General features: G+C 46.4%; 1 protein-coding gene across 1 annotated transcript; it reads right to left on the bottom strand.

Moving 5' to 3' along the window:
- Nucleotides 1-8,598: 8,598 nt before the first annotated feature.
- LOC102451666 (small ribosomal subunit protein uS12) lies at nt 8,599-12,977 on the bottom strand. The gene is made up of 4 exons (XM_006124334.4): nt 12,820-12,977; nt 12,292-12,451; nt 9,310-9,430; nt 8,599-8,878 (listed from the first exon to the last, which is right to left on the bottom strand). Exons 1-4 carry the CDS (start codon nt 12,821-12,823, stop codon nt 8,732-8,734), a joined length of 432 nt encoding a protein of 143 aa, XP_006124396.2. The 5' UTR covers nt 12,824-12,977; the 3' UTR covers nt 8,599-8,731.
- Between the last annotated feature and the right edge of the window lie 1,359 nt (nt 12,978-14,336).

Genomic DNA, 14,336 nt, shown 5'->3' with positions numbered 1-14,336 from the left:
TGTACTGGATTCTAATGTTCTAATGTGATACCTTTGTTTCCTGCACGACTTGTAAAATGTAGTCCTTCGTTGACTTCTTATGACAGCTGTCAGATTGCATTCTTTTCAAAACATTCAGTTACGTATGTTTTATGGTAAACAATATCTGTATCCTATTTCACACATTGAAATAGTTATTTCTCTTTATACACGAGGAAAAACAAATGACAAAAAAATACTATTTTAAATCTGTATTTAGAAGCCTGAATATTCAGCACTGCTTATGCTTTTTGTGCTGCTCCAGTGAAACAAAGGAACTCAAACAAATAGCTAAAGATTCTCATCTGGTCATTCTAGCCAGCTTTGCACCAACTGCTTCTGCCTCCACCCCATCATAAGAGGTGGAATGAGGTGTGGCCAGAGTACATTGTTCTTTAGCAGTGCTGAGACACTGGAATGGCTAATAGTTCCAGAGCAAATTAGAGATGACTGCTCTACTTGCACTGAGAGTTGAATTAGCTCCCACTATCCTCAGGGTCAGGCAGGGGAGATCCAGAAAAAAACAACACATTCCATATACATGTATGTACAAGTGTGCACACACATGCACCTGATCCACTGCATGTTGCAGCACCATATTGGAGGATCTAGCTCATAATTATCTTTCTGTAGCATCACAGATGTTACCCAGTATTGACCTGTTTGTCAAATGTACAGAATAAACAAATCCTTGCACCCCAAGAAATTCAATTTTAAGGTACAGGGCCAGTAAAATATGATACAGAATGGAATTTAGTCTATATACCTGGAATGCTTGTTTTAAAATATGCTTTCTTGTGAAGGGTTCCTTGAACGAGAACCAAAAGATTTTCTTCATTTTTAAGTCTTATTTATTTCGACTAGTTTTTGGCTACTTGTCAGAAAATAACTTCTAGTTAGTTTGGAGTAAAATGTACTTGCCTAGTTTCTTAGATATTTCTAGGGGTACATCTATACTGCAACGCTATTTTGGGAAACCATAATATCCCAAAATAACTATCCTACATCTTCACCACAGCAAGCTGGTTATTTCAGGCTTGCTATTCTGACATCCCTATAAACCTCAATCCACGAGGAGTAAGGGCCATTTTGGAATAGTGCTTTATTTCAAAATTTGGTGCTGTGTAGGCGGCACAAATGTGTCACAGATGGTACTTAGTCCTGCTATGAGGGCAGGGGACTGGACTTGATGACCTCTCAAGGTCCCTTCCAGTTCTATAAAGAAAGAAAGGGGGGGGAAAAAAAAAGAATGTTGAGGGCCAGGACTGCAGGATGCAGAGAAAAAAATTGAGTCAGTGCAGATGGAGAATCTCCTCAGTTGTTGAGTTAGCCTAGGCTGGGAGTGCTGGTTACTGTCTTTGTGAGGCTGTACTCACTCGAAAGTTGCCCAGAGGCAGGAGAAGACTGCAGCACTGGATTGAGGGCCAGTCGGCCACTGCTCTCCACATCACTCCCTGCCAGACATGGTGTTCTGCAGATGGGCCAAAAAGAGCCAACTTCTCTTAATCCAAGTCTCGCTACATCTCAGCCACGTGGACATCAACTTCTGCATTCACACAAGCTCGGAATTGGGTGTACCTGATGGCTGTGTCTACATTGGCACCCCTTTCCGGAAAAGGGATGCTAATGTAGACTTTGGAATAGGCAAATCCGCGGGGGATTTAAATATCCCCCGCGGCATTTGCATTAACATGGCCGCCGATTTTTTTCCAGCTTGGGGAAAAGCTGGAGAAAAGCGCCAGTCTACACGTTATTCTCCGGAAACTAAAGCCTTTTCCGGAGGATTTCTTATTCCTACTTTCAAGTAGTAATAAGAAATCCTGATGCCTACTTGAAAGTAGGAATAAGAAATCCTCCGGAAAAGGCTTTAGTTTCCGGAGAATAACGTGTAGACTGGCGCTTTTCTCCAGCTTTTCCCCAAGCCGGAAAAAAGCGGCGGCCATGTTAATGCAAATGCCGCGGGGGATATTTAAATCCCCCGCGGATTTGCCTATTCCAACGTGCTACATTAGCATCCCTTTTCCGGAAGGGATGCCAGTGTAGACGTAGCCATATGGTTTACTCATGCCTGCACTGTCCCTTGAGGGTGAATTTTCACCATCAGTGATCTGCATCCCCAAGTTACACTGGTGGAAGCTGCTGAATCAACCTCCCATCCCCACAACTTCAGCATAGAGAGAGAAAACGGAGAGGGAAAATCTCCTGTTGCTGGCTGTTGCCCAAAGCAGGGTAGCACATCGGCTGAGCATATGTAGGAAAAGATTTGGCAAACTGTAGAAATGAGCTAATCTTTTTTTCTTTCTGCACATGATCCAAAATGAAACCCTGAACTGTTACTAGCAGATCGTAGCCAAGCTTTACTTGGCCAAGCAAAGACTGAGCCAGGTGCAGGCAATACTGCTCTCCAAGCTTCATAAGGTTCATTCTTTCACATCCTATAGTTAGCTGTCACTTGCCTACTATGGTCAGCCATCTGCTTTAATATTTATACATGGCCTGCTTTATGACGCAGGAACATTGACTAGTGTTGATGAAAGAATCACACTGCAAAGTGGAGCTAGTTCTGTCTTCTCCGGTCTCCTTTCTGCTGTATTTGTAAATCTTACAGCCACCTGTTATAAAAGACAAAGCTCTCAAAACAGGAGTCAATACAAAGTATAAAGCCATTTTTATCAAAAGGTCAAGTATCTGAGTTACTCTTTAATTTATTTGGGCTTCGACTTTTCTGGAGCACCCTTTTCTTCCAAATAATGCAAGTCTGCGCTCCTCTGGACAAATCCTGATGCCATTTGCTAACTCACCAGTTTGGTGTGTCAATTTAGCCTGTAGTAAGTAACCTAATAAAATTGGTTCATTAAACAAATTGAAATACAGCTTGAAACAGAGAACCAGCGTTGATGCTTCTTTGTGTCATTCTCCCATTCCCCCCATTTTTGTGTATAATCCTTTATAATTAATTATATGTTGACTTGAGATGATGAGGTCTTCAGGACAGGGACAAGGTTTGTTTCTCTGTAACAGCACGTATGCTTTCAGGTGCCCAAATACAGTGAAAGGAATGGGATAATTGGCCCTTCAAAACTTTCACCCCAGTCTATAAAAAGTTAGATTCAACCACATGAAGATTTATTTCCCTGAACCTCTTTTAAACAGCTTTCTAGTTTTCAGCATCCCCCGCCTCCGCCACACACACTTTTTAATATTTTCCCCTCATCATACCAGTAGCAGCATCTAGTGGCAGAAGCAGCTCATGACAACTCTCTGCATTAGGAAACCATACCAGCTGCATGAACACTTTTACCACTTCAGTATTTCCCTTTGCGATCTTTGTTATTTGCTGGTGTTCAAGTCATTTCTCTCAGGATTTCTGGACGCTGCTTTTATTCCTAGTGGTTCTTTCTGAACCAGAGTAGTGAATTTAAAAAACCCAACTTAGATTCTGTGATTTAATAGTAGGATCTGAGCTTCAGGTTTCTGGTAAGCCAACTACAGCCTCACACTAGTCAGAATCACACCACCAGGAAATTTTTACAATAGTGCTTGTAAGTGAATGCCAGAATTTCAGATGTGCTCACTAACTGTACAATGAACAATGATATTGGCTCATTGCCAGAGATAGATGGTAAAAGTAATGGTGCAGAAACAGAATAAATGTTAAATAAATACTTCTGTATTTGGAAAGACAGAGGATGATGTGCTAATATCACATGACAACAAAAGTCCTTTCCAATCCCCTAAGCAATAAAGGAAAATCTGATAAACATTTTTAAACACACATGCCTGGATAACATATTTCCAAAAGTCCTAAAAGGCTTGGCTGAGGAAATCTTTGGCCTGAGTGCCACTATTTATTAAAAAATTAACAATCTAGAAGAATGTTACTGCCAAGCCAATAGTCTAAAACAGCCAGTAAGATGACACAGCAATTAGGGATGTGAACATGTGTAGTCATCTACACGATTAAGTGATAACCCTGGGCTAATCAATTAATCCAGTCAACTGCGTGCACACTTCCTTCTGTATCAGAGGACGCAAGCAAGGGGCCATTTCCCCACAATCACTGGATCCCATGGAACCGCCTAAAGCCCCACCCCTACACTGCTGCCTGTGTGAGGCAGTAGCATGGTGGGTGAGATGGGGAAGCTGGCTTTCAAGCCAGCTTCCCACATGTATCAGCTCCTGTGGAGCCACCTGTCCCCCGCTTTTGTTGCCTCCCAAAGGCAGAGGTAGGGGGCAGGCAGGAGCCAGTGCTCAGGGCCAGCCAGTTTAAAAGCTGGTGCCCCACCAGTACTGCTCCACTGCCCCCACTTGGGTTGCTGCCTCTATCAGGATGCATGTAAACTGCAGGCTTCTTACGCAAGCAGCTTTTATCGGAAGAGAGCTTCCGCAAAAACATCTTGGCTATGTCTAAAAGCATTTGCGGAAAAGAGCATCTAGATTTGCGCAAAAGCGTCCGTGCCAAAGCACTTTTTGTGGAAAAGCGTCCGTGCCAATCTAGACGCGGGTTTGCGCAAGAAAGCCCCGCTCGCCATTTTCGCGATCAGGACTTTTTTGCGCAAAACAATGTCGTACCTCGGTGTTTTCATACCTCGGTACCTTCAGTGGTCTGGACTGTCAGTGTCAGCGTCGTCTGGTCCAGGGTTGTCCATGTTACTGACCTCAACTTACTACAAACAATACTGTGTTGTCTACACTGGCCCTCTTGCGCAAAAACATTTGCGCAAGAGGGCTTTTGCCCGAACGGGAGCAGCATTGTATTTCCGCAAGAACACTGACAATATTACATGAGATCGTCAGTGTTCTTGCGGAAATTCAAGTGGCCAGTATAGACAACTGGCAAGTTTTTCCTCAAAAGCACCTGCTTTTGTGGAAAAACTTGCCAGTCTAGATGCAGCCCTTGCGTAAGAGCATGTCCACACTGCAAAAGTGCATTGAAAAAGTGATGCACTTTTGCAAAAAGAGCATCCAGACTGCATGGACGCTCTCTCGAAAGCAAGCAGAGATTGGTATGCACAGAATGGCCACCAGGACACCTGTCCTTTTTCATCTTTTTGCGCAAAAACCTCCTCTTCCCCATCCACACACACCTTTTTGCATTTCAAGCCAGCTCTCCACGTGTTCTTCCTCATAGAATGAGGAATACCTACACCGGAAAAACTCCTCTGTTCTTTCGATTTTATGTGTAAAAACATGCTTGAGGTGTGGACGCTCCATGAGTTTTTTCAAAAAAATGGTTGTTTTTCTGAAAAACCTCTGTAGTGTAGACATAGCCTCAGAGGTAGCTGCATGGGGGGGAGGGGGAAGGTCAGGGGAAGCAGCCACGGAGCAGCCTCTGTCCATGGCAGGCCCAGGCTTGCCACAGACAGAGGCTGTTCTGTGGATGCTGGAGTAGCATTTGTCCACGGAAAGCTTGGGCCCCCCTCTTGACTGAGCTGCTGCTGTCCCATGCTGCTCCTTCTGTATCAGATGCAGCAGTGCAGGGCGGCAGGGGGTTTTCTAAGGGTGGGCTGGAGTGCACTGGCTGCCGGCCTCATCCCCGGGGACTATCTAATAGCTGTGTAACTGCCAAATTTTGATGTAGTTACATGATTATTCAGTTACATGGGATCTAACATACCTGACAACAATTATAGCCTAATTAACTTGACAGCAGTTCTCAACAAAATGGAAAAAGCCAATACAAATTCAATCAATAAAGAATTAAAAGACACATGTATGGTGCCAGTCAATATGGGTTATATGGAAAATAAGTCTCACTTTTTTCAGGTAAAAAAGGATCATCATGATCTAGATTTACCTCCTGCATATTGCTTGGGATCCAGGCACTTTGTTAAAACTGCTGAAACTAATTCCAAGACTCCATATTCAGTGCCTTGAGTTCTTCAGTCCAATTCACTTTCCTCATTCCCTCCTGCCCATTTTTAGCTTTCCTTCCATTTAGTTTAAACCATTTTAACTCATGATCACTCAGACAGGTTCTCTCTGCCACCAGTTCTTCGCTAGTGGTGCTTTTAGATTTAGTATTGGTATCACCTCTTGTTGGTTCAGAGACTGGTGAAGAAATTGGTTAGCTCTCACATCTGGGAATATGTGGGCCCTACTATTCTCAAATAACACTGTCTTCTAATATGTATCTGGAAAATTAAAGCCTTCCACAATTTGTCTCTAATGTGATTTCATTGTTTGATTAATATAATTGCATGTAACTTTTGAAAGATACTTTGGTTCCACAAGACATTTAAAAAATTATCATACCTTAAAACACATACAGATTAAGAACTAGCTGCTAGGCCTCAGAAAGTAGTTGTTGATACTGTGGCAAAAAAGGACTAATGAAATCCATTCATGTATGAACAGGAGAGAGGAGTGAGGTAATTTTACCTGTGTACACAATTGATGAGAAATACTAAAATGTCTAATTCTGACATCCATATTTTAAAAAGAATACTGAAAAACTAGAGCCGATTCAAAGTGCTACAAAAGTGATTCAAGGGCCAGAGAAAATGCATAAGTGAGAAAGTCTCTGTTCAGCTTATCAAAAGATTGAGAGATGACTTGATTATGGTGCATAAGTAGACTCCTGTAAACAAAAACAAAAAAAAGTATGCATTTAAGGGATTAGACAAACCCATCTGGGATGGTCCAGATAATACTTAGTTCTCCCATGAGTGCTGGAATGGTCTTCAAATCCCTTGCACTTCAATGATTTTACCTCTTACATCTCCTCAGCACTAGGCCTAGCTAAGTGTTCTGCCAAGCATTCCCAAGTTTACCTCAACAAATGCTTAATAAGCTAATTTAACTTGTTGTTAGTCTTGTATTCCTACAAACTATTCTTAACTGCACCTGAACTGCATCTGGTTGAAAAAAATTTCAAAAATTGTTTAATGGATGTTTTGTTTTTCCCTGCCCTCCCCTATCCCCCCCAAAAATTCCCTGGGAACTGTTGGGTTTCGTGCTAAATTTCAATAGAAAGCAAGAACATTGGTTCTCAAGTACAGGCAGTCCCCGGGTTACGTACAAGATAGGGACTATAGGTTTGTTCTTAAATTGAATCTGTATGTAAGTCGGAACTGGCATCAGCCGCTGCTGAAACTGATCAGTTTCAACCGCGGCTGAATCTGGATGTCTGTTCTGACTTACATACAGATTCAACTTAAGAAACCCAGGCGTCCCCAAGTCAGCTGCTGCTGAAACTGATCAGCGGCTGATTCCAGGAAGCCTGGGGCAGAGCAACTCTGCCTCGGGCTTCCTGTAGTCAGCCACTGGTCAGTTTCAGCAGCGACTGACTTGGGGACACCTGGGGCAGAGCAGCTGGGTTGCTCCAGTAGCGCAGCTCCTCGGCGCTACTGGAGCAACTCAGCAGCACCCCAGCTGCTCTGCCCCAGGTGTCCTGATTCAGCCACTGCTGAAACTGACCAGCAGCAGCTGAATCAGGACTCCTGGGGCAGAGCTGCTGGGGTGCTGCTGGGTTGGTCCGGAGCGGCGCTGTGGGACCAACCCAGCAGCCCCCAGCTGCTCTACCCCAGGGGTAGGCAAGAAAAGCCTAGTCTGCTGGGGGGGGACACTAGCTGTACTCCCCCCCCCCCCCCAGCAGACCAGGGAGATGGGGGTGGCAGGACCGCCCAAGTCCTCCACAGCTTTGCTCCATCTCCCTGGTCTGCTGACCTGGGAGACGCGGAGCAAAGCCTTGGAACACGCCCGCAGGGGGACAGCCTAGGTGCACTTGGGCTGTCCCACTGCGGGCGTGCTCCGCGGCTTTGCTCCGCGTCTCCCTGCAGAACAGGGAGACGGAGAGCAAAGCCTTGGAGCATGCCCGCAGGGGGACAGCTCAAGCGTGCCCGGGCTGTCCCACTGCGGGTGTGCTCCGCGGCTTTGCTCTCCGTCTCCCTGGTCTGCTCCCGGGTTTGCCTAGGCGGCGGCTTTGCTCAGGTGTCCCTGGTCTGCTGGGGGGGTCCAGCAGCTTTGCTGGACCCCCCCCCCCAGCAGACCAGGGAGACTGGGAGAAGCTTTTCTTGCCCCGGAGGACACAGGTGGCGACCCACCGCCCGTGAGCTCCGGGGCGAGAAAAGCCCCATTCTTAAGTGCAGATCCGACATAAGTCGGATCCGCGTAAGTCGGGGACTGCCTGTACTGCCATGCTGCTTCGCATTCCATGGAGCAGGATCCTCATTGGATTTCACAATGTACCTCATCCCCTCATCAAAAGGGAAAAATGTGATGCATCATGGGATAAATAATGCAACCAGGGAGTCCATCATACAGAAGGGAGTGGGAGTATGAAACACCCAATCTAGACTCCATGAAGTATCATCTAAGAATTGAAAACAATCTGGATTTAGATTTGCAAAAACCTTGAAATTTTCCACAAGAAAAAGAGCCAGTTTTCTAATACACTTAAACACAGAAACTCAATACCACTTGCCCACTAAAAAAATCTGGGTTTAGAGCATGGGTTCCCAAACCGGGATGTGAAGAAATTTCGGGGGGGGGGGGGGGGGGGGAGACTTGGGCCCATTCATCCTGGTCAACTGTAAGAAACGTCTCAGAAGATAAGTTAGTAACAAACAAGGCACTACAGATGTTGAAACACTTTAATTGATATTCAATTCAGTTAATTTAGACTATTTTCAGAAAGAAAAGGACATTAAAAATACAAGAGGTTTCTTTATATGTAAACTTTTGCTGATATCTTTAACAAATTATCAAAAGTTTATGATCTTGGTCTCTCTTTCTTGCCTTTGTACAAGGCTAAGAGGGAAACATTGGCTACTTTGACAACCTTGAAGCGAACTCCAGGAATGTCACCAACAGCATGACCTTTTCGGCCAAAGCCAGCAACCAGTACTTCATCGTTTTCCTAGAATTAAAAACAGAAAACACTTCAGTTGCACAGCAGTCAATATAAGATTTATGCACGTGTCTAAAACCATATATTTTTGCTATTCTGAGAAATCAGAGCATCCCAAACTGGACCTAATACTTTTAAGCATAACACAACTCCTTCCAGGAAAGGCCAGCTGAAGCAGGAAGAAGTGTGGTGGTCAGACATAAAGAGACTTGAAACTTTAGTTCCCTTCACCATTTAGATAGGAATAAATATTAGCTAAGACACTCCTTTGCTTTGCAGCAGCACAGTGGAGGCATCATATGGAAGGTAAAAGAGCACTTATAATGTCTGTCTTCTGCCCATCATCATGTCAAAGCACAGTGAGCATGGCCTATCTCCCAATTCAGCCAAATACAACATATAACTACTTTCTGTGGTTCATTTCCTGATAAATTATTCACCTCAATGAAATTCAAGCAACCATCATTAGGAACAAAAGCTGTTATTTTCTTGCCATTCTTGATCAGCTGGACTCGGACACATTTCCTGATGGCTGAATTGGGCTGCTTAGCCTCTACACCACTGAAATGGAAAAACACAAAAAGGCATCAGTGACATTTTCCTTGATTATTCTAGCTCATATATTTTAGAACATCAAGGACTGCTACATTAAACACTAGATCACTTTGTACACCTCTATTCAATGAAGAATGTAAACAGCATTGCATTTTCAAGAAGTTCTATAAAACCCAACATTTAATGCACAATTACTGAACACAGCTCATCTAGTACATTGGTCCAAGTAAAAATAATGCCCTAAATGGTCCCTTTGCTTCCTAAATATCTGAACCAATACTGGGGGGAAGTAAGTGTTCCATGGGGATAAATGCTAACTTAATGAGACTGCAAATTAGAAACAGTACAATGGCACCCTGGAGGCTAGAGCAGCTCCATGTATAGTCAAGCCTTCTAAATAAGAGATTTAAAAATGCCAATAGGAATACAGGCACGAGATTTTTTTACATTCTGATTTTTGTTTGGGAAGAGAGAAGGGGACCTCAGAGACAGGTGGTAATTGCAGAGAACATACAGATAGAAATGGTAAGCATTTCAATTTAAACCAGAATTTTAGATAGGGATGTCAACAAGTAGTCGACTACACAATTAATCGATAAGCCTAAGCTTCTCTGTCAATCTTGTGGATAGCAGGAGGTAGGGAAGAAGCAGGCACTGGTGTAGGGGAAAGGGGACAGAGGCTGCTTAGCGGTAGCAGCACCTGTCTGCAGGGGTTCCAAGCTCACTGTGGACAGCCGCTGTTCCACATCTCCTGGAGCAGCCTCTGTCCATAGGGAGCTTGGATCCCCAGGGACAGGGGCTGCTGCACCCTGCATTACTGTCTCAGAGGCTGCGGGGCGGCAGGCATCTGGCCCACAAGGGGAGCTGGTTTTTAAACTGGCTCCCCCTACCATCCCATGCTACTACCTCTGATACAGTACAGTGGCATTAGCAACCAGTCCCGCCCCTACGGACCACTGAATAACCTTGAACCAACAATATTTTGTGTGGTTCTATGACTATTCAATTATGACAGCTAACATCCCTAATTGTAGACATCAAGTGGAATGATGGCAAACGTTTTTCAGGCATCACAATAAGGGTTTAACAAGAAACGGCTCTGCTGCTGTCAATATAACGCAGGGGTGGGCAAAAGGGCCTCCATGGGCCAGATCTGGCCCATGGAGGCCCTGCTGCTCCCCCGCCCCCAGGCCAATTAGGACCTGGGGGCAGAGGGACATGCACAAAATTTTCTCCACCCTGCCAGGAGCATGCAGTGCTTCCTGGCAGGGTGGGAGAGGAGTTTGTGCACTCCCCCGCCCCCAAGCCCTGATTGGCCTTGGGGCAGAGGGAGCACATGAAGTTTCCTCCACCCTACCTCTGTACTGTGAGGAGCGTGCAGCACTTAGAAGCACTACGCACTCCTGGCAGGGCAGAAGGAGTCTTCACATGCTTCCCCAAACCCAGGCCAATCAGGGTCTGGGGAGGGGGGAATACATGAAATTTCCTCTGCCCTGCCAAGAGCGGGCAGCACTTAGAAGCGCCACACGCTCCTGGCAGGGTGAAAAGAAACTTTGAGCACTCCTCGGCCCCCAAACTGTGATTGGCCTGGGAGAGCACACAAATTCTCCTCCCACCAACAGGGGCATGGGTGCCTAGAGGATCATGGGGATGGATGGGGGGGGGGGGGAGGGACTCCCTCACTCCCAGTCCAATCGTGGTCTGTGGGTGGGGAAGCCTGGAAGCATCATGGCTCCGCCCCTTCCACTTGAGGCCTTGCCCCTTCTGGAACAGCAAAAGATTATTTAACAAAAAAACAAAAACGCACCATACAAAAAATTCCTAAAACACACACAAAAAAAGACTTTATTCAGAAAATCCTCAGAAATAAAATAGTATAAACATCACCAGTGGACTTTTACAATGAGTCTGATTTTCAAAAATTCTGAACGTTTACTTCTCCAATTGATCTCAACAGGAACAGAGAAGACTTAGCACTTTTGAAAACCAGACACACTCTTATTTAGCGTCACAGCTTCTTAAATGTAACCTTCAACATTTAAGAAACATTCCACTCTTTAAGAAAAAATAACCTGATTAAATCACTTCCAAAACAAATCTGTGCAGAAATCAAGCATAAACATAAAACCATAAGAATGGCCAGACTTAGTCAAGACCAATGGTCTAGCCCAGTATCCTGTCTTCCAACAGCAGCCAATTCCAGTTGCCCCCAAAGGAATGAACAGAATAGACTAAGACCTCTGAACACCAACTGTGCCTAGCTACAAGTGAATGTGACAATCACTCATAATGCAGAAGGCAATTCACTGATGCAGAAATAATTCTGGTTGCCAAAATATAAGGTGTGATAAATAAGTCCCAGAGCTGGGCATAACTACAATAAACTTCAACAACTACTCTCAGAAGCTGGAGTGAATTTCTCCAACTAAACTCCAAGAGCATATGAGTTGTACTCACACATAGACAAAGCCTGAAACTCTGCCCCGACTAACTTCAAATAAATACAGCCGCTCCCCGACTTACGGCCACCTCCACTTATGATCATCCGCACTTATGACCAAAGCGGTCGTAAATGCAGACCCGAGTTACGACGCGGTCGCCATGTAACTCTATGGGATCTGAGTTATGAACAGTCCGAGTTACGGACCAAGTGTTGGTTGGTAACTCAGAGAGCAGCTGTACAGCAACTAATGGTGCAGAAGTCATGGTTACTTTTTTGAAAATGGAACTGCACCTAAATTGACATGGGCTGAAAATACATTCTGAACATGTTATTAGGTGGATCAAAGCAATCCTACCAGATCTAAGCACGATAAAAAGTACAAGACCTAATGCGAGGTGCTGTGAAGACACTTGATTTCACTCACACTTTTTCTAGAACAATGCCCTTGGCATGAGACGCTCCTCCAAAGGGGTTGGCTTTCAGGGCAGTGCCCAAATGCGCCTTCTTGTATTGCTTGTCGTGCCATTTCTGATCACGACGGTGGCTGCGAAGCTTTCTGGCCGTACGAAGCCCGCGGCACTTCCCTGCAGCACCATTGGGCAGGAGACAGAAAAACAACCAGTCAGTTCCACGCCCGGCCCAGGCCGACGCAAATGCCGGGGGCGAGCCGGGGCCGCCTGTCCCGCGCTTAGGAACGCGGCAGCTGCTCCCCCAGAGCGCCCCCGGCCTGCCCCGCCCGCAGAGCGGCCCCCTGCCCCCACCGCAGCGATCCCGGGGTCGGGCCCTGAGCGCCGCGTGCTGCGGGACTGCGCCTCCTCCCGCCGCTCGGAAAACCCGCCTCAGACAGCGAGCGAGCGAGCGCGGATCTCCCCGCCGCGGGGGGGAGGGGAACTCGAGCTCGCGGTGCTTGACGGGGGCTGCCCCAGCCTCACTCGGGGCCCCGGCCGCTCACCCATGGCGCTGCTGCTGCCAGGCCGAGCCGCAGAGAGAAAGACCCAGCATGCACCGCGGCGCCTACAAGTCACTGGGAGGACCCCGCGTGAGGCGGCCTGGCCGCGCCTGATGGAAAACGCGCCTCTAACGCACAGAAGAGGCCAGTATCCGGCACACCTGTCAGTGGGAGTCGTTGTCATGGAAACGGCAACTTCCTGAAGGCATCGCGCAGCCTCCTTGCCTGTGCCTTTCCCCTCCCCGCTGTGACGTGGGCCTCAGCTACCCCGTGAGGTGTCCGCCCTCCCCTTGACCGCCCCCAGCTGCGGGCCAACGTGTCCTTGCTCCCTCCCACCGCGGCCCGGTGCCCGCCCCCTGCGCGCCCGTTGGTGTAAGCACGAGGCTGGCGGGTACCTCGAGTTCCTGTCGCAGGAGTTGTGGACCCCGGAAATTAGAGGTTGCTCATTGACACTCCCAGCAGTAAACATTGAGCAGCCATTCGCTCTCCCCCGTGTGCCACGTTTCCTAAACTGTCTCCCCACCCACAAGGGAAAGAAAATTACTTTTTCCACCTGAAACCGAGGTTCTCAATATTCCCATGTCCAGGAGCTGGGTGTTCTAGAAAAACATGAGACTAATGTCTAGTATTTCAGTAACTGCTACCATGAGCAGAGTTGCAGAGTCACAACTTTTGGCCCTATAGCAACAATACTGAGCAGACGATGATTCAAGAAAAACAGTCCAAGCACCCCCTTGCAGCTAAGTCAGTTAATTTTCCCTTGGAAGAAATATGTATTAACTTTCTCTTCTTTGCTTTTTCAAACTGCTCAATGAGTTCATATTTACTAGACTATGTTGAGAGTGAGCAGAGTTGAACTGGGCAGGTGCTTGCCTGCAGCTAGCACCTTCCTGTTGCTGTAACAGGTGAAAGGTCCCTACAAACCACATGCTTGGGGCAGACAGATTACCCCCTGAAAGGCTATTACAGCTGGAGAGTGAGGCATACAGGGTTGTTGCATCCACAAACCCTCCCCAATCCCACTTCAGGATCGCTCACTATAGTCCTCTTACTTCACCCTGTACGATGGCAGGCTTTCCCACTGGCTACGTCTAGACTGGCCCCTTCTCCGGAAGAGGCATGCAAAGCAGGCAAGTCAGAATAGGATAAGAGATCCTCCGGAAAAGGGCTTTATTCCGGAGGATCACGCCAGTCTAGACACTGTTTTCCGGCTTTTCCCCAAGCCGGAAAAAAAACGGCAGCCATGTTGATTTAAATCCCACGGGTGATATTTAAATCCCCCCCGGATTTCCCTATTCTGACTTGCCTGCTTTGCATGCCTCTTCCGGAGAAGGGGCCAGTCTAGACGTAGCCACTCTGTACATATAGTTATCACAATGGTAGAAAACACATCCATACTGTTAAATTACCTAGATGGAGGAAGGATGCTGGTGCAAGTGGTACCTTACCCAGCAAGGAAGTCCAAGCAGAAAGAATTAAATTTATCTTGAACAGGCCAGCAATCCTATAAAGATACCCTT

This window comes from Pelodiscus sinensis, chromosome 6 (genome assembly GCF_049634645.1).
Source record: "Pelodiscus sinensis isolate JC-2024 chromosome 6, ASM4963464v1, whole genome shotgun sequence".
In the NCBI taxonomy this organism is placed as follows: Eukaryota; Metazoa; Chordata; order Testudines; family Trionychidae; genus Pelodiscus; species Pelodiscus sinensis.
This window is presented reverse-complemented; position numbering and strand designations above follow the sequence as displayed.

Excerpts from the sequence above, each read along its gene's own strand:
- LOC102451666 (XM_006124334.4), bottom strand. Across the intron at positions 9,431-12,291 it reads GGCATTGTTCTAGAAAAAGT|TGGTGTAGAGGCTAAGCAGC; the intron begins GTGAGTGAAATC and ends TTTCCATTTCAG. Across the intron at positions 8,879-9,309 it reads GTTGCTTGAATTTCATTGAG|GAAAACGATGAAGTACTGGT; the intron begins GTGAATAATTTA and ends TTTTAATTCTAG.